This window comes from Lygodium microphyllum, chromosome 27 (assembly GCF_053477565.2).
Source record: "Lygodium microphyllum isolate KBCC chromosome 27, Lygodium_microphyllum_v1.1.10, whole genome shotgun sequence".
Taxonomy (NCBI): Eukaryota; Viridiplantae; Streptophyta; class Polypodiopsida; order Schizaeales; family Lygodiaceae; genus Lygodium; species Lygodium microphyllum.
The window spans coordinates 15,544,643-15,564,317 of record NC_141161.1 but is presented as its reverse complement, the minus strand read 5'-3'; the positions used below and the strand labels follow the sequence as shown (position 1 = coordinate 15,564,317).

Below are 19,675 nucleotides of genomic sequence, written 5' to 3'. Positions count from 1 at the left end.
TGAAATACCTGAAATTTGCAAAAACAAGATTGTTTTTTGAATGGAGAGTGATCAGCAACAGTCGTTTTTCTGTAAACAGCTGCAAACTGCGGGTGGAAGACTGGAAACAGGCACCAAACTGTAGATAACAACAAAGGACAGCTGAGATTGTGATGTCCTCTGTGAAAGGGGTGTGGGCAGCACGCTGAAAACACCTAAAACCTGCAAAAATGAGATATTGATGCAGTGGAAGAAGAGAAGTGGATGCCGAACCTGCCATCGGTCTTTGCCTTCATTGGAGTGGAGGATCTTTGTCGTTGTTTGAGCAGATCCAGCTCTCATACCATGTCAAAAGATGATCGGCAAACATGGAGAAGAGAAGAGAAGAGAGAAGAAACTCTGATGAATGGAATGATGGAAGTTCTGAATCATGGAGTGAATGTGATACATGCACAAGGAAAATGATGTAGACAGCCACGAACCATGAACCGAAATGTCCTCTTGAAGGGGTGTGAAGGTAGTGGAGAGGTTGGAGAGAAGAGGTGACAGATTGAATGAATCAGCCGTGAAGAATGAGTGAGAGAGTGGCCTATAAATAGGCACAGTTAGTCTAGAGTAACGCCCCTTTTTGGGGCTGCAAACCTTAAACGCAAAACGCAACAATGCAAAAACGCAAACTGCGGGTGAAGGGTTTCTCAACATAGACACGTGGCTACATGGATTAGGTAACTTTGAAACCATTGCAGCCAGAAACGTCAAAAAACGTTTAAAACAAAACATTAGAAACATGTTTTGTAAGTTTCTTTGAAAAGAGGATAAAATAAGGAATGCAGATTTTTTTATATAGGGAATTTTAATAGTTTTGACTGGGAAAAGAGGTTCTAAACCTCTATGGAAGTCTCTATCTTAAACAAAGAATGACCAATTGAGCTTGAGTGAGAATAGTCAATTGAGAATAATACGTTACATATCCATGATCCATTATTGACTTGTCACTTACGTCCAAGTTAGTCTTTGGACAAGCTATACTATGGTTTAAAACTCAAACATTCCGATTCATATATATCGTACAAAGAAAATTGAAATAAACATGTAAATAGCCTATCTACAATATAGATTGAGTCAAGTTGCAACATTATGATTCTCATTTCAAAACAAAGTGATAAAATGTCAAAATCGAGAATGAATCATAATATATTATAAATAACTCATAAATGAGACTAAAGTCGTATAATAATAAACTCTCAAGATAGGAATGGATACTAGATTGACAAAGTCCAATAACTAAACAAAATCACAAAAAAATCACTCTCATCCAAAATGTTGAGGCTCTCATGAGTCATTACACATCATCATCACCATGTTTAATATTTGCCCAACAGTTTTTGTCAAAAAAACCATGTTTTGGGTTCCAACTAAAAAAAAAACCACAATATTTACTCTCAGAAACGTTTTGTACATTAAGAAATGTTTCGTAAGTTTCAAACTAAAAGAAACGTGTTTCTTAGTTGCTATGTTTGAAACTCTTAAGACTTTTGGATGCCTATAGTTCATAAGTTTCTTAAAGTAATTGCTTTTTTAGATTACTATTGGATTACTTACTCTAGCACAATAAGGTACTCATTGATTCTTGTTTGCTGCATCAAAACATTGCAAATCCTCAAACCAGTTTCAATTGAGTGCTTTGTAGAGCATTTGTTGGAATTTTGTGGTTATCAAATGTTAACTTTGTGGAGGGGCTAAGGGTTAAGCTTCATCATATGTTAATGTTAGCGGGTATAAACCACAGCAACATGAAACCGGTAGAATGGGGTCTTGGAATGCCAGAAGGATTTTCCCCAATGGTTAGTGATGGAATACACGTTCCACCGGACTAGAACATTCCATGTTAGTTGTCCTATAATGTTACAGGCTTGTAACATTCAAAGCTTCCTGTTCCATGTTGGGAACTTTGTTCCAATACAAGGTAATTGCCGCCCCTTTTTTTCCTTGCTTTTGTCTTCTCCCACCTAGTTGACTTGATGCAAGACCGATTGTGCGTTTGACTTGCCTGCCTTAGGCTGCATTTGCACCCATTGCATGCCCCTTGTTTGAGCTACATGGCCTCAACATCCCCCCTTTCAATACTCCTGGGATGCACCATCCCTTACCTTTAGCTGGTCAGAGATCGGCAAGATCATTAGTGTAGACATCTCCCACCTCGACACTAGGAGGACCTAGCTAGCACCAGTGTGGGAACTAGGGACAAACATCGCATAATACAGAGAGCATCTTCTCCACACTAACAGATGATGGCTTTATTATTTGCCCAAGATACATGGATGCTCATCTATCTCACGGGATCAGATGTGCTATTGGCTAGTTGCACACATTCACATCAGTTAGAGATTGAAACTGGCAGATATAGATCCATACCACTAGAGGAGCGCATATGCCAGATCTGCCAGCTCGAAGTAGAGATCGAGGAGCACTAAATATGTCCGTGTCTAGCCTCCTCTATGAGATCCAAGGCTGCTCTCATTGTTTGTTTCAGAGATATGTTTGGCCCTCTATTGAGAGTCATGGATTATGCAGATCAGAGATGCCTTGGTCTCTTCCTTTTGGAGACATGGTGACTTAGAAAGAGGCTCTTCAACAGTCAAAGCCCCAAGACAAAGGTCCTACATAGAGACGGCTTAGAGAGTTCATCACGAGGGTGATCCAGGAGACCCCCAGCATAGGACCACTGAGGAGACCCTGACACTACAGCAGCCTATGCTTACACGAGGGACACTGTTTGATCCCGCTGTCTAGCTTGACCGATCCTGATGCCCCAGACCTTGACATCGAGGACAGTGCCACATGCATGTGCAGATACAGATGATCATTGCTCGGGCTTGAGGGAGGTCACATGTACCTTCATGATATCCTCTTATATGGACCTTCATGATGCCCCCCCTATCATTGGCTCTACACCTCATGGATTATTGAGGATCTTGTACACCAGGATTGCATCAGCTAGGGTTTTACCACTATATTGTGGCATATTTGCTTGATTTTCTTTTACACTTACTTTCTTCCAGACAGTTGTATCATCACAAATAGTTGTAACTCATGGTCTCACAGGTCATTTTGGCCTTTTGTAGATGTTAATATATCATTTCATTTCTCTCTCAGCCCTCTTATCCCAGAGCAAATTTAATGCAATGTGATGTTTAAAGTGTGCTATTAGAATGTCTTTGAATACTCGTGAAGTTGTTTAACACTGATTTTTTTTTAAATTTTAAATTTTATCTATTTTTTAATTTCCTATTCCCTGAGGTTTGAGCCACTGTTACATAACACTATCAGCATAATTTGATAGCTCAGATCTAGTTTGCTGATCTTTTGTTCTTAATTTCTTTGCTGCTTGACCTGTCATGCATCACTCTTATACACATGCACTCTTGCAATTCATGTAGCTGTGAGAAGGTACATATCAGCTTCTGGTGGATTGTGCAGGCACAAGTCAGGCAGCCAGATATCTGCGAGCCTATGGGATTACTCTATTCAAAGTCAAAGATGAGATAGTCAAACTGCTAGGAAAGGCAGACATGTACTTTTTCAGCCCAGAGCATCCTCCTCTGACTGAACCTGCACAAAAAGCTTTGGACTGGGCTGTTGAACTGAAAAGCAAAACAGGTAATTCAATATGGAATGTTGTAAATATGTAAATGTTTGTTGAACCATCTTTTATCATCCCAAGTTCAATCTGAACCAATACCATTTAATCTTTATTGCCAACAAAAGTTCTCAATTAGTGGTTATTGTCAAGGACATGCTGTGTTTAAGGTTAACCAAATCAGTAGACAGTTGGCCATTCCCCGGTTCAAAAAACTGTATTCTGACCATGTTGGCACAAACTTTTGTAGAATGAGACTATAGCCCTTTCCAACCAATTCAAGTTTCAGGCACCTTTTGTGCAAGGATTCTGTTTATGGTTTGATATAAAAGGCAAGGATAGACAAACCTAAGGATAGAGGACAGACAAACCTAAGGAGACAGCATGTAAGAATTTACAAAACTGGGAGTTTTGGTTATTTTACTTGCATTATATTTGTTTTACTCAAGACAGGTCACAATATACAAGAAAGGACCTGTTAAACTATGAAGAGATGACTTTAATTCATATTGTTAGCATTTATTGTTTGAGAAACATTGAAATTATAACCATAAATCACAACAAGCACATGCCATGAAGACTCAAGAGTCAAGACTAAAGACTGATGTGTGACATGTCATATAATATTGAGGCTGTACCATACAAAAAAGGGATAATGATATGGAAAATGAAGTTAAACAGTAAACTGTGGCATATAGAAGCTAATTGTTGAATATGTTAAGTGCAAGGCTCTAGCATCAAGGCCATATCTGATATGCCAAGACTGAGAACTCAAAATGACAAGTGATTACATCGTCATTCAAAGTCAGAAGGTGTTGCAATTGCTCTAGATGTGTTGGCCTCATGGTCATGAGTGCTTTGATGGTGCATCCTCCATTTGTGAACATCATTTCGATTCTCCTCCTCTTATTGCATCTCCCATTGTGTGAAAGGATCAGCCTTTGCAGTCACACTTACATCCACATCATATGTAAATCAAAATTATAACAAGGAAAAATTTATTAGCAAGGAGGTGTTTTTGGATGACAAGAAGTGTATGCCATCTCATGGGTTTTGTGTTGATGCCCTTTGATCCATGTTTTGGGCTTCTTGGGCTTTTAAACTATCATTAAAATACGAAGAGATCTTGGTACATGGTTTTGATATATGCAAGCATAGGTTCTACTTAAGGGGAGGGCTTGTCTATTGGAAGCAAGGGGCTTGCTTGTTGCAAGTAGAGGGATCTTTCAAACTTGACAGAGATTCTTTTCTTGTGGCGAGTCTCTAGGATCAAGTAAAGGAAATACAGCAGAAGTAAGGTGAGCTACGCACTTCTCATTTTCCATTTGTACCCGTAGCCATGAGGACATTACTCGTTCAATTCCAACATGATCCTTGTAAAGGGGAGAAGGAATGTGATGAGATGAACATCGCTTTATGGTTGGCCAAATGGATGGCGTATTTTGATTTGTATTAGTTCGATGACGCCTAGTACATTGCAGAAATACAAATAATGTTACAAGGGAAGGTGTATGCTCGGTGGGTGGGCTTACACCCTAAGTTGATGACTTGAGCTAAATTTTAATCCTTAATGAAAATGTCTCATGAACGACGAAATTTTTGAAAATTATTTGAGCTTGATATAGAAAAGAAGAGCTTGGATGTGTACTTTAAGAAATTTAAAGATCTATTGCATAAAACCAATGTTGGGATATAAAGGCCCGGTAACCTTCGTGTATACTACATGCACATTGTACATGTGAACGCACTCTTTATGTGTCCTAAGTATAAATACATTTTATTTTTTGTGTACCAACACATTGTTGGTACACTCTAATCGACTCATACCTTTCTCTTTGCTTATACTCTCTCCAGCCGTCACACTCATGCTCACTCTAGCTCGACCTCCCTCTCTCTCTGTGCTGTGCCCCCTCTTGGTCCAACAACTAGTATTAGAGCTGATTTTTGTGCACGCTTCTCGTGAAGAAGACCATTAGCCGAGCAGTCGAATAGAAGACGAGCAGAATATTGCTCGGGGTGACCAGCAAGCGTGTAGCAACAAGACTAGGCGACGACAGCAAGTAAGGCATGACTTAACGGGACCAGCGACATGGTTGGCAATTGACGGGCTACAGTCGCAGAAAGAAGCGTCATGTAGAAGACCAGCCGGCAGCCAACGATAGGTCAACGGGGGAACCAAGCGATAGGAGACGCAGGTTGTAGGCGCACGCGCACGCGAGGACCTGCGTGGAGGTTGTTACGTGTAGACGGGGTCTAGCATGATGCTAGCGGCAAGCAGGCAACGGGTGCATGGATGTGACTTGACGGGGCAAGGTCAACGGAAAACCCCCCTCTCCCCCTTTCCCCCGCATCAGTTTATTTGTTTTTAAAATCAAATTTTTATCTTTAATCTCTTCAATTACTCTCCTTTTTGACGAGAGTTCACACGCTGGAAGCACAGATCACAGATCTGTGAGGATTCGAGCCAAAAATTCGGGGCTTTTCCTAGATTTGACATCGTTCATGATTGTCAGTAAATTTCGAGTTAGAAATTGCAGACATTGCGAGCGGTGACTCTAATTTAATTGGGGATTTTACCAATTTTGTCAAAATTTTACCCCTTTGAGCAAAATTTCTTGACATTGGATCCCAGAAATTTGGGGCTTTTTATGTATTGGCAAAGTTTTGCTCAATTGGGTCAGATTGACTGACATTTATGCAATTTTGGACTCGAAATTTTGGGGATTTGCGTAGATTTTGGTAAATTTTTGTATCTTTTGCCCATGTGGCTGGTTCACATACAAACATCAGAGATTTATTTCTGGTTGAGAAAGAACAGCAATATATTTTGCTGGTTCAGCTTGTGCTTTTGCAGATTAGTGCATTTACTCTTGTGTTCGTGATAAAATGGCTGCAACTTCTTCCAGTTTAGACATAAAGAGTTTGATGGAGATTAAATGGTTTGATGGTCATGGATTTGACCTTTGGAAAGACCATATGTATGGCATTTTGTTCCTAAAGGATTGTGAGGATGCTTTGCAGGAAGATAAACTCGCACTAATGTCTGATGCAGATTGGGCAAGAGTGAATAAAAAGGCTACGGCTTACATAAAGATGGGTGTCATTGATGACATTCTGACAGACATTAAGGGTTTAGACACAGGTTATGCAATATGGGAGTGTCAGAAGTGGAGCAGCGGTGGAAGCATAAACATGTGCTGAAATAAACTGCTGAAACACAAGACAAAAAGAGAAAAGAAAAGAACACGATACAGATGAGAACTCAGATGTATGCACGGGAAATGGAATCCATATATCTGAACACGAGACAGTCGCATACAACAGTGAGTCACTGGCTGCGTGGGCACTGGCACTGGCTCCTCTCTCCACAGAGTCTGCAGATGGTGAAGGTGATGATGATTGAGGAGGAGCCACTGAGTATAAATAGGCTGAAAAGTGGGGAGCAATAAATGCTGGTCAGCCAGCATTAATGCTGGCCGACTGGTGCATAAAATGCTCCACTGGCATAAAATGCCACACCAGAAAAATACCTAAAACACCTAACAAAAATGCCCAGCCCAGATCAAGCTCAGACTCACACATGAGCTGACAAATACTCTGCTAACAGGGAGAAGTTGTAAACTACTTATGAGATCACCATACCTGTTAATCAGGTGTATTTAATGCACAAGTTGGTGAATATACGTCTGGATGAGTCAAAGCCTGCAGCTGAGCACTTGAGTGCATTTACAGGGATTCTAAATCAGCTCAAAGATGCAAATTTGGACTTTGATGATAAGTTGAGGGCAATCTTTTTTATCATGACACTGCCGGACTCGTGGGAAACCTTGGTGGTTTCACTCAGCAATAACCCCAATCTCTCATATGATGGGGTGAGGGGTTCTATCTTGAATAAAGAAATTAGATGTATGTCTAATGGAGAAGGTAGCAACTCAGCTTATAATGTAAGAGGTAGGGCTGAAAAGAAAAATGCCAATGCAGGACACAGAAACAGGAGCAAGAGCAAAGGAAAGGATAAGAGTGACATTACTTGCTATCACTGTGGTTGGAAGGGCCACAAGAAACTTGATTGCAGGTATTACAAGAAGGAACAAGAGAGAAAGAAAAATGCAGGAGATAAAAAGAAGGAAGAAAAGACAGATGCATCAGAGACCACCAAAGGCAAAGGGAAGGCCAATGTGGCCTCTAGCGTGGTCATAGAAGAGCTTTCAGATACAGAGACTGATGTATTTGTGCAGTTGATTATGAATGCCCTTGTATGTCACATGCAGGATATGCAGATTACCAAGGCTGATATGATTGATGCACTCTTGTTAGTTGATGATGGTGTCACTCAGACTTGGATTGTAGACTCTTGTGCCTCTTTCCATGTAACTCCTTGCTTGGAGTGTTTTGCTATGCTCAATGCAGGCAGTCATGGAAAGGTGTATCTTGGAAATAACCATGCTTGTAGCATTGATGGGATTGGCACAATACACTTTTGTCTTTAGACAATGGTCAAGAGCTTGTTTTGAAAGATGTTAGATATGTGCCTGGCATTAAAAAGAGTTTACTATGTGTTGGTCAGCTTGACTTGCATGGCTACACCACACTGTTTGGTGGTGGTTTGTGGAAAGTGAAAAAGGGTTCCATGCAGATTGCAAAAGGAACCAAGAAGGACACTTTGTATTGTTTGTACTGTAAAGCCTTGAATGGCAAGTTTCTTGCAGCTGTTGAAATTTGTAGCCACTTGGAGTTATGGCATAAGAGATTAGGCCATATGAGCCAAAAAGGACTTGATGTCCTTACCTCTTTGAAGAGGGTTGATGGAAAAGGCTCTAAACTTGATTTTTGTAATGAGTGTCGGTTTGTAAAGCAAATAAAAAATTCATTTTACTTTGGTGTCTCATGTAAGTCGAATGTCTTGGACTTAGTGCATTGTGATGTATATAGTATGTCCGTGAAATCGTTGGGTGGTGTTGCATATTTTATCTCCTTTATTGATGACTATTCCAAGAAGATTTGGGTGTACTTGCTGAAAAAGAAAAGTGAAGTGTTTGCTGTTTTTAAAACTTTTCATGCATTTGTGACCACTCAGGCAGGTAGAAAGCTGAAATGCTTGAGAATTGATAATGGGGGTGAGTTCACATCGATTGAATCCAAGTCCTTTTGTGACTTGCATGGTATTAAGAGGGAGCTTACAGCCCTTTATATACCTTCTTCAAATGGGGTGGTTGAAAGATATAACAGGATTTTATGTGAAAGAGTGCGGTGCATGCTGTCCACTGCTAATCTCCTTCATGCATTTTGGGGAGAGGCACTCAAAACCGCGGTTCATATTTGCAACCGCTCTCCAAACAGGTCCTTAAATAATGGCATCCCTGAGGAGGTTTGGTTTGGCAAATCGGCCTCATATGACCATTTACGCATATTTGGATGTGATGCTTTTGTGCATGTTAGGGATGAGCTAAGGAATAAACTTGACCTAAAATCCACCAAAGGCATTTTCATGGGCTATGGTGATGAGGGTGAATTTGGCTACGTAGTGTGGTTACCTTAGTCCAAGAAAATTATTCACAGTCGTAATGTTGTGTTCAGTGAAGCAAAATTGCTGAAAGCCACTTTAGCCTCTAATGAAAATCTGAAAAAGGTGAAATTTCAGAGTTTGCAGCCACCCATTACTTTAGAAAATGAGCCTTAAGGTGCTGTACCATAGGCTGAAACTGATGATCATCGGTTATTTTTGAGCGAGATGATGATGGACAGCAAATAGAAGCACAAGGAGGTCATGGACAGCAATATAGGCTTGCTGATTATGAAAATGCAGGTGTTGGAAATGAAAATGAAGGTGTTATACAACATAAACAGCATGCTGAAAATGGCTTACATCAGCCAATAAATGCTGAAAATAATATACCTCCAGATGTAGACCCAATTCTTGAAAATGTTGATCATTGGGTACGCAGGTCTACATGCGTAAGAAGGCAATCACATAGGTTTGACCCCTCCTTGCATTATGTGATGCTTACAGATGAGGGTGAGCCTTTTACATACAAAGAGGCCAAGTCATGTGAGTTCAGCAGTAAGTGGGAGCTAGCTATGCAGGAAGAGATTAAATCTCTATATGCAATTGATACTTGGGATCTTGTGTCACTTTCCAAGGGAAGGAAGGCACTTCCAAACAAATGGGTGTACAAAGTAAAGGCAGTTGATGGAAAACCCAAGTACATGGCAAGGCTAGTTGCCAAAGGGTATGCACAAAAGGAAGGGATTGATTTCCAAGTGGTCTTCTCAGTTGTTGTAAAGATGACCACTTTACGTGTGCTTTTTGCTCTTACTACTTTTTTGGATTTAGAGCTGTATCAAATGGATGTAAAAACAGCTTTTATGCATGGTGACATTTACGAGGAAATCTACATGAAACAGCTCGAGGGCTTTGTAGCTCCTGAAAAAGAGCCGATGGTTACGAGGAAATCTACATGAAACAGCTCGAGGGCTTTGTAGTTCCTGGAAAAGAGCTGATGGTGTGTAAGCTAAAATGCAGCGTGTATGGGCTGAAGCAAGCACCACGGCAATGGTACAAAAAGTTAGACACTTTTATGCTATCTCATGAGTTTACACGCAACCATGCAGATCATTGCTTGTACATGAAAAAGGATAGAGATGGCAGCCCCATCATACTTGTTTTGTATGTGGATGATATGTTACTAGCTGGGAAAAGAAAGACTAGCTTGGATGCTCTCAAAAATTAGTTGAAATCAGCCTTCTCCATGAAAGATTTGGGGAATGCGGAGCATATTTTGGGCATGAGGATTCATAGAGATAGAATGAAGAAATTGCTGTTTTTATCTCAAGAATAGTACAATAGAAAGGTATTGGACAGATTTAACATGGTTGAAGCTAAGCCTTTTGGGGTACCCTTACCTCCTTATCTTAAGCTTAGCAAAGCCAACAGCCCGAAAGATGATGTGGAAGCAAGTGCAATGAAGGGAGTTCCTTATGCATCAGCTTGTGGCTCTCTTATGTATGCTATGGTTGCTACTCGTCCAGACATTGCACGTGCAGTGGGAGTTGTTAGCAGGTTTATGTTAAATCTTGGCAAAGCACATTGGAAGGCTGTCAAGTGTATTCTTCGATACCTTAAGGGTACACAAATAAAAAGTATTTGCTATGGGCAGGGTGCACTTAGTTTGCAGGGTTATTGTGATGCAAACATGGTAGGTGACTTAGACACTCGTAGATCCACCAGCTAGTATGTCTTTACAGTTGCTGGTGGGGTTGTTTCTTGGTGTTCCAAGTTGTAGAACATTGTTGCACTGAGTATCACTGAAGTTGAATACATATCAGCTACGGAAGCTTCTAAGGAAGCTATATGGTTGAGCAGACTTGCAGATGATCTCGGCATGTCTATGGGTACTGTAGGTTTGGGATGTGATAGCCAGAGTGCTGTGTATTTGGCTAAGAATGCCATGTATAATTCACGCACAAAGCATATAGATGTGCGATATTACTTCATCAGATAGATTCTGAAAGATGGTCAAATGACCAATATTAAAACACAAGATAACCCTACAGATGTTTTTACTAAAAGTCTAAGCAAAGCTCAGCACGAGCATTGCATTCGGCTAGTGGGAGTTGGCTAGCTAGAGGTTCATATCGGACCTTTAAGTGGGAGGTTGTTGGGATATAAAGGCCCGGTAACCTCCGTGTATAGTACATGCACATTGTACATGTAAATGCACCCTTTACGTGTCCTCAGTATAAATACGTTTTATTCTTTGTGTACCAACACACACAAACACATTGTTGGTACACTCTAATCGACTTGTACCTTTCACTCTGCTTACACTCTCTCCAACTGTCACACTCTCACGCTTACTCCAGCTCGACCTCCCTCTTTCTCTCTCTCTGCTGTGCCCCCTCTTGGTCCAACAACCAAGGCCTTGGACGATCCTCAAGTGCTGCTCTACATGTGATAACTTTTTTAGATTGCCATCGGACTACCGAAATGAGGTGCTTTGCAAACCTCTTTATTCACTTGAGAACGTCTACAAGTATGCAAAAAATTTAGATAACACTCTGGTTGCGAGTAGGGGCAGCTAGTCGATTGGGGTTTCCCATCAAGTTGTCTCAATCCTTAAGTCAAAGAAGTCATCTCTCCTAGTAGCAACTTCTTAGTTGACTTTGGAGTTGCAAAAAGAAAAGGATGGCAAGTATAGGGTCACTTGTAGTGAGGATTGCTCAAAGGGTTGTTGTTCTGCTTGTCACAAGATGAGTCATTTTCGTGGTGATCGCTCGTGTCCCAAAGCAAAAAGGTGAAGTCTACTTCCAAGACTTCAATAAGTATGCTTGAAGCTCCATGTATTTCTTTTGAAATTTTATTCAAAGAATGTTGTGTCAATGCTAGTAATAGTAATAGTAACTTCATTAATAAAACTGATTTTGGCCCATATAATCTTCTAAATGGCATTGGGCATATAAATGGCCAAGGCGTTATAATTTTATTTGATAATGGTTTTACTCATAATTTTAGTCATAGTTTTTATCACACGTGTCAAATTGTATAATAATCGGACGTATGAAAAACCTATGAAAATAAGAGTATGAAATTCTGTTTCATACTTGACGTACTTTTGAAGGAAAAAACAAACAAGAAAAAGCAATAAACATCATGATTTTGCCAAAAAGGCTGTGGCCTTGCAAAAAACATTAAAAAAAAAACTTGACAATTTCACCTCGAAAGGTATGGCTTGTTGTCACTTGCCTCCTCTTGGCCCAAAAACATGGAAAACCTATTGTGGATTGTGCAACAGGTCGATTCAGCCTTCAGTCTCGATATTGAGTGCTGAGAGTTGAATGCTTTCTCTCTCTCTCTCTCTCATCTTTTACATGTGCTGTTTTTGTCTGTCTGAAATTTCAGATTGCATCTCTCTCTCTCCCCCCCCCCCCCCCCCCTTTCTCTCTCTTTCTTGCGAGTCTGGACTCTCAAGTCTGAGTAGCTGATTACTGTTGCAACAGCTGTTTAACTCTCACATTGTTGAGAAATACTCCTTTTCCCTTTAGTATTAGCTTAAGGATCTTTGAAATTTTTGATTACAAATCTGAAAATTTCAGAAATATTGGCATTAACAGTCATGAAAGTCTCTATATTTCATGAGAGACAATCTTTTTCCCTTTATTATTGGGTTTAAAATTTTATGAAATTCATGATTTTGCAGCTGAAATTGACATTTTAGCAAACTAAATTAGTTGTAATATCTTCATGTGATGAAGCTTCATCCCCATTCTTTTGCTTTAGACTGGCACAAATGGAAAGAAAGAAAAGAGTGGGATGGGAATTTGTAACAATTGTGAAGCAATGTAAAGGGGCAATTTACATGCAAATGCAAGTGGTATCAGCTCACTTGGAATTCTAGTTTTCATTCAGCTTATTAGCTTGCTTACTCAATCAAGTATAAAATACTAGATTTAGATATATTTTTACAATATTTAAAAATTAAAATTAGGGCAACTTATAATTCAACCCTAGAGTGTGAATCGTATTGTAATCATACTTTTTTATCCATCTGCGTATGACACATGATTGCTGTAAGAAAAAACTATGATTTTATTTCTTCTTACTTGATGTAAAGACTATGACTTCACACGGTACTCGTTGACCGAGTTTATCGTGTTTGATATGCGGAGGTCTCTAAGGTGCATCGTTGGAATCAGGTGGTAGTGGACTTGGATCTTTTGATCCAATAGTACCATTAGATTATGGATTTCAAACTTGATGATATCGATATTACTCTTGGCATGCAATGGTTCTTTAAAAAATACTCCTTGTATATTGACTATAAAAATCATATGCTCTCTTTTGAGCTTGATAGGCTTTTCCATGTGATCAAGGGTTGTTTACCCTCTGTGATCACGTAAAATAATATACATATGATTTTAACAATAGAGTTTACTTAGTGTTTTTCCGATCCAATTGTTACTACTTATATTTTTTTGTAGAAAAGTTCAATCGTTTGATGATCTATGTAATTCAAAATTTTTAAATAATAATCTTAATACGAATTCAAATGTAAGTGAATATTTGGATTTGATATTGCATGAGTATGCTGATGTCTTTTTCTCCAAGCTATTTAAGGACTCTCGTCGTCTTGTGGAATCTTAGATCGTAGGATTGAAACATTGCTCAATAGCTATCCCGTGTCACGGCAACCTTATAGGTTTAGCCCGAAAGAGGAGGATGAGATAGATAGGCAACTTCAAGACTATTTGGTTAAGGGTTTTAATGAGCCGAGTAAATCCCCATGGGATGCACTTGTCCTTCTCACTAAAAAGAAGAATAACACGATGTACTTTTGTGTTGATTAGAAAGATCGCAATAAGATGAGCATAAAAAATAAATATCCATTGCTAAGGATGGATGAACTAATAGATTGCCTTTGCGGTACATGATATTTTGTCAAAATTGATCTAAGGTTCGGATACCATCATCAGATATAGGTAGCTTTGGATGATATCTAAAAAAAATTGTGTTTCAAATGTGGTATAGACATTATCAATTTTTGTATCTATCTTTTGGATTGACCAATGTTCTTGTAACTTTTCAACAAATAATGAATAATTTATTTTATTCGTATATTAAAAAGTGGATAGTCATTTTTCTTGATGATATTCTTATTTATAGTAAGTTGTTGGAGAAAAACGCCAAACACTTGCGTATTGTCTTACATCTCTTAATATGAGGGTGATTGTTTACCAAACTATCCAAGTGCAAATTCTTTCAGGGAGTTGTTATACATTGGTCATGTCATCTTGATTGATGGTAGTCAGATTGATCCTCGAAAAGGATGAAGTAGTGTTCAATTGACCTATTCCAGCGACCATAAGGCAATTAAATATTTTTTAGGTTTTATTGGGTTTTTTGAAAATCATCAAGAACTATACTTATATTTTTGAACCCTTGACACATTTGCTTAAGGGTATCTGAAGTAAAAAGAAGCCCGTTGGTCTATTGGTTGTTTGGATTGATAAGCTCGATCAATGTTTTTAAACATTGATTGTATCGATGAAGTAGATTATCAATCTAAATAAACCTTTTGAGATTCATACGGATGCGAGTGATCATGCTCTAGGTGTTGTTCTTTATAAGAATAGCTGTCCTATCACATACGAGTTGTATAAGCTCACCGATGCCCAAACATGTTATTATTCAAGAGAAGGAATTATTGGCAGTCATCCATGCGCTTAATATATGGCATCATTATTTGTACGATGCCCATTTTATTATTTGGACGGACTACCATTCATCAAAATACCTAAGTGATCAGCCGGATCTCCGTGGCCACAAGGTGAGATGGATGGAGCTTATGTTAGAGTTTGAATTCGAAATTTTCTACAGGAAGAGTGTAACTAATTTTGTTGTTGATGCTCTTAGTTGAATTCGTGAATTGAATGCCTTGTTTTTCTTTGAAATTTCGACCAATTTCTTTCTCTCTTCCAAAGGGCATTGCCAAAACGAACTTCACTTTGGTAAGATTTCACAACTAGTTCAAGAGGGACCTAGTAGCCTAGGAAGGTTAGGAGGTCCAGATGCGCAAAGGTTGGCTATTGATAGAAAGATGGCGGAAAAGTATTCCATTCATAATGGATTATGTTTTAGACAAGGCAAGGTGTGTATGCTTGATGATCAAGATATCCATAAGAAAATTTTATACGAGTGTCATGATGCATCGAGTTCTGGGCACCTTGGCATACATCGGATATTGGTTTTGGTCACATGTTATTTTTATTGGTTGCATATTAAGACTATGATTGAGTTTTATGTGCGTGAGTGTTCGCAGTATTAACAAAGTTAAAATGCTAGACTTTGTCAATGCTTTTGGTAGTGCCATGTAATTCGCGTGGTGTGGACACTTATTTAATAAGTGTCAATTTAGTGTGTGTAGTTAGTGTTCTTTGACATTAAAGTAGTAACACTAGGGACTAGAGTAAGTTAGCCTAACTTTAGTTACAAATTTATTCAATCTCTTTGAAATTTTGTAAAGAAATTTGGGGCTTTTGCTCGACATGCATCCCTATGCAAATAACAAGTGGTATAGTAGCATTAACTTCTTGTAATAGTCAGATTTGGTAGTAAATTTGGGGGGTTTTCAATAAAATTTTGGTGAGATCTAGCATTAAATTGTTGTAAACTATCTTTTTGGACACACATTTCGAGGCAAGTGTTGTACAACAGTCCTTTGCTATAATTTGTAGATTGAATGTGGATTTGTGCGACATTGGGGACATTTGGCGAGATTTGTGATGGTCTGGTACTTGCGTTCTAATCATGTGAGGGGATTTTTGGTACTTGGCTAAGTACCTTTTATACTTCAGCTTTGAAGTATTTGGCTGCTGATTTTTGTGCATCATTGACAGCATAGCACATTAGGGGCATAATGATCAAAGCAACATCCTTGGTGTCCATACTTACGAGGACAAGCTTGATGGTACCAACTACTCGTTGTGGAGTTTCATGTTGCGCAACCTTCTTGTGGCGAAGGAGTCATTGGTGATATGCAGTGACCAAGAGGTCTTGCACATCAAACACCTTAGATAGGTCGTTGGTGCTACTGCTCTCCTCTTGTCCTTCTATTGAGGATTAGCGGAGGTGGGACTCCAAGGATGCACATGTACTCTCTTTGATTGCCTTGTCAGTAAAAAGGGCTATCATTCTGCAAATGTTGTCTTGTAGGACCTCAAAAGCTACTTGGGATGGACGAGAGGGCATGTTTGCGACACATAATGAGGCTAGGATATCCCATCTTCATAAACAATTGGCTAATGTTAACACAGATGAGGGTGATAGTTTGATAGATTGCCTTCATACACACAGAGGATTTGCGTGAGCAGTTGCTTAATGTTGATGAGGTCATTTAGGATGTAGAATTGGAGGCAATGCTATACCAATGGCTTCCTCCCCCTCCATATTGAAACATTTCAAAACCTTAGTAATATACTCTTGCTGTAACAAGTAGAGAAGACCCTGTGATTTGTCCTTGAGTATATGCATGCCAAGAATATGATTGGCCTTACCAAGATCCTTTATATCAAAGCTACTGTGTAGGCTTTGTTACAAGGAGTCCAAAGCATGAACATCCTTGCATGCAATCAGCATGTCATCCGCATACAAAACCAAGAGAATCAGGCTACCATTTGTTGCCTTCTTGGTGTATAAGCAATGATCAACTTGAGATCTATGGAATCCTTGAGATTGCATAAACATATCAAATTTATGATGCATTCTCATTGTGCATGTTTTAGCCCATAGAAACTCTTGTTGAGTTTAAATACCGTGTGCTCTTTCCCCTTTGCAACAAAACCCTTAGGCTACTACATATAGATTTTCCTCATGCAGATCACCATGTAAGAAGACTGTCTTTACATCCATCTGTATGAGTTCCGTATCTTCAGATGTAACGAAGTCCAAAATGGTTTGAAAAGTAGTCACTTTGACTATAGGAGGTAAAATTTCATCATAATCATCTCCATGTTCTTGCTTTCACCCTTTAGCAACCAGTTGTGCTTTGTATCTTGGCAAAGAACAAGAAGTGACTTTCATTTTATAAACCCATTTGCATAGTAGCAAATTTTGTCATTTAGGCAAATGCACCAAATCCCAAGTGCCATTTTTCATGAGAGGTTCCATCTGTGACAGCATAGCCTTATGCCATCTCTTGTTGTCTTTTTTGTCCATTGCTTCCTTGAAGCATGACGGCTCACCACAATCTATCAACATGACATAATCGGCCACACAATTGATACTAGGAACAAACCTATCTAGTTGTCTTTGCATTCTAGTCGACCTACGGACCCAATGATTAAGATTTGTTGGTTGCTCAGCTTGCAAATTTGCATTAACAGCTTGCTGTTTAGCAGGTTCAACATGTTGTACAACCGGTTGTGGTTGTTTCAAAGGCATTTGTTCTTACTGAAATTGTGGTACATCATGGGCAATATCTTGCCGATCATTTTCAAGGCCATTTGCAGTAGGTATTTGTTGCTGCTTCAAGGCCATTTGCAGTAGGTATTTGTTGCTGTCCGGTGGGCATTCTTTGCTGTCTTGTCGATATATCTTCTTGCAATACAACCCTTTTGACTTCCTCAGTCTTTTCAGGCTGTTTGTGCATGCGATCTTCTCGGAAGACAATATCATTGCTGTATACAATTTTCCTTTTTTCGAGATTTCATAACATATACCCTATTTCACCCTCCACTATATCTTAGGAAAATACATTTGTAGGACTTTGGCTCAAGTTTGCTGTGTTCTTCCTTGTGAATGTGCACAAATGACTGTACTCTCAAGTAAGCATATGAAGGTGTTCAAAGAGTAGAGAGAGAGAAAGGGAAAGACTCCATATCCATGAGCCTTCAGGCTCTCAAGCTCATTCCTTCATTTCCACACACTCAACTGAAAAGCACACACACTACAAGATAAAGTGACCTAGTGTAAATGTAGACTAGACTGACTAACTCTAGTCAGGTCACTGACTGACTACTAACCCGACTTATTTAATGTAGTCACATGTAGACAGCTGTACACACTAGCTGTCATAGATGTCGGTCATAGATGAAGACACACTGACGGTGAGCTTGATTTCTAACACTTCCCCTCAAGCTCAAAAACAAAACTCAAATCATCTGCATCACTCCAAGTAGCTGTCTAAAGTGAATGAACTTATCTTTACCAAGTGATTTGGTAAAGATGTCTGCTACCTGGTCTTCAGTCTTCACATGCTCCAAGTCAATCTAATCTGCTAAAACCATTTCCCTGATGAAATTGTAGTGAACCTCAATGTGTTTTGATCTTGCATGATAAACAGGATTGCTTGCTAACATAACACTGCTCAAATTGTCACAGTATAGCTTGACTTTGTTGTCCAAGTGTACTCCCAAGTCATTCAGTAACTTCTGTAACCACTTAGCTTCACAGGCCGCTAAGGCCGCACCACGATACTTTGCTTCCGTACTGGACAATGCAACTGTAGGCTGTTTCTTACTCTGCCAATTGATCATGCTACTTCCCAATCCAAATGCATAGCCATTGGTTGACCTCCTGTCATACGTGCAACCAGCCCAGTCAGCATCAGTGTACCCCATCAAGTCAAGGGGTTTCCCATATGCATAAAACAACCCATGATCTGTGGTACCCTTTACATATCTCAGAATTCTTCTAATTGCATCCAAGTGTGGTTTGCGAGGCTTCTGCATGAACTGACTGATCAGCTCCACAGCATAACTCAAGTCAGGTCTAGTGATCGTGAGATAGATCAAGCTGCCTACCATCTGTCTGTACATAGTAACATTCTCAATCTCTGTCCCAACATCAATCTGCAGCTTGACATTCTGCTCCAAAGGCGTATCCATAGGCTTGCAATCAGCCATACCATATTTCTGTAACATGTCATGAGCATACTGCTTCTGTAGTAGCCATATGCCTCGAGGTGTAGAGACAACCTCAATTCCCAAAAAATATTTTAGCTCTCCAAGATCCTTGACCTTAAACTCAGCCTGTAAACATGTCTTTATTTCTGCAATCCCATTTTCATCATCTCCTGTAATGATTAAGTCATCAACATAGACAACTAGAAAAACATAGCCACTATTTGTCTTCTTCGCAAACAGACTATGATCAGCATCTCCCAATTGGAAACCATGTTGTTGTAAATAACTGCTGATGCGAGCATTCCATGCTTTGGGTGCCTGTTTCAACCCATATAATGCCCTTTTCAGCCAACATACATGTGCTGGAAATTCTGGATGTACATAGCCTTGAGGCTGTTCCATGTAAACCTTTTCCTGTAATTCTCCATTGAGAAATGCATTCTTTACATCCATCTGCCATAGTTTCCAGCCTCTAGCTGCTGCCAAAGCAACCACAGTTCTAACTGTAGCCATCTTTGCTACAGGACTGAAAGTCTCCTCATAATCAAGACCATACTGCTGCGCATACCCTTTTGCAACCAGCCTGGCCTTATATCTTTCCAATGATCCATCTGATTTACATTTTACCTTATACACCCACTTGCATCCAATAGGTGT

At 39.5% G+C, this 19,675-nt stretch overlaps 1 protein-coding gene across 4 annotated transcripts in view; it reads left to right on the top strand.

Annotated features, from left to right (window-relative positions):
• The window catches only part of LOC148012092 (ATP-dependent Clp protease ATP-binding subunit CLPT1, chloroplastic-like), a 54,669-nt gene that overhangs the window by 20,894 nt on the left and 14,100 nt on the right, over positions 1-19,675 (top strand). For all 4 annotated transcript variants that reach the window (XR_015689095.1, XR_015689096.1, XR_015689094.1 and 1 more), the window contains exon 4: positions 3,460-3,639. Coding sequence is in view for 1 of the 4 variants with exons in the window: in XM_087669452.1 (XP_087525578.1) it covers positions 3,460-3,639 (180 nt within the window). In the remaining 3 variants the exon portion in view is untranslated. The remainder of the gene's footprint in view (positions 1-3,459; positions 3,640-19,675) is intronic.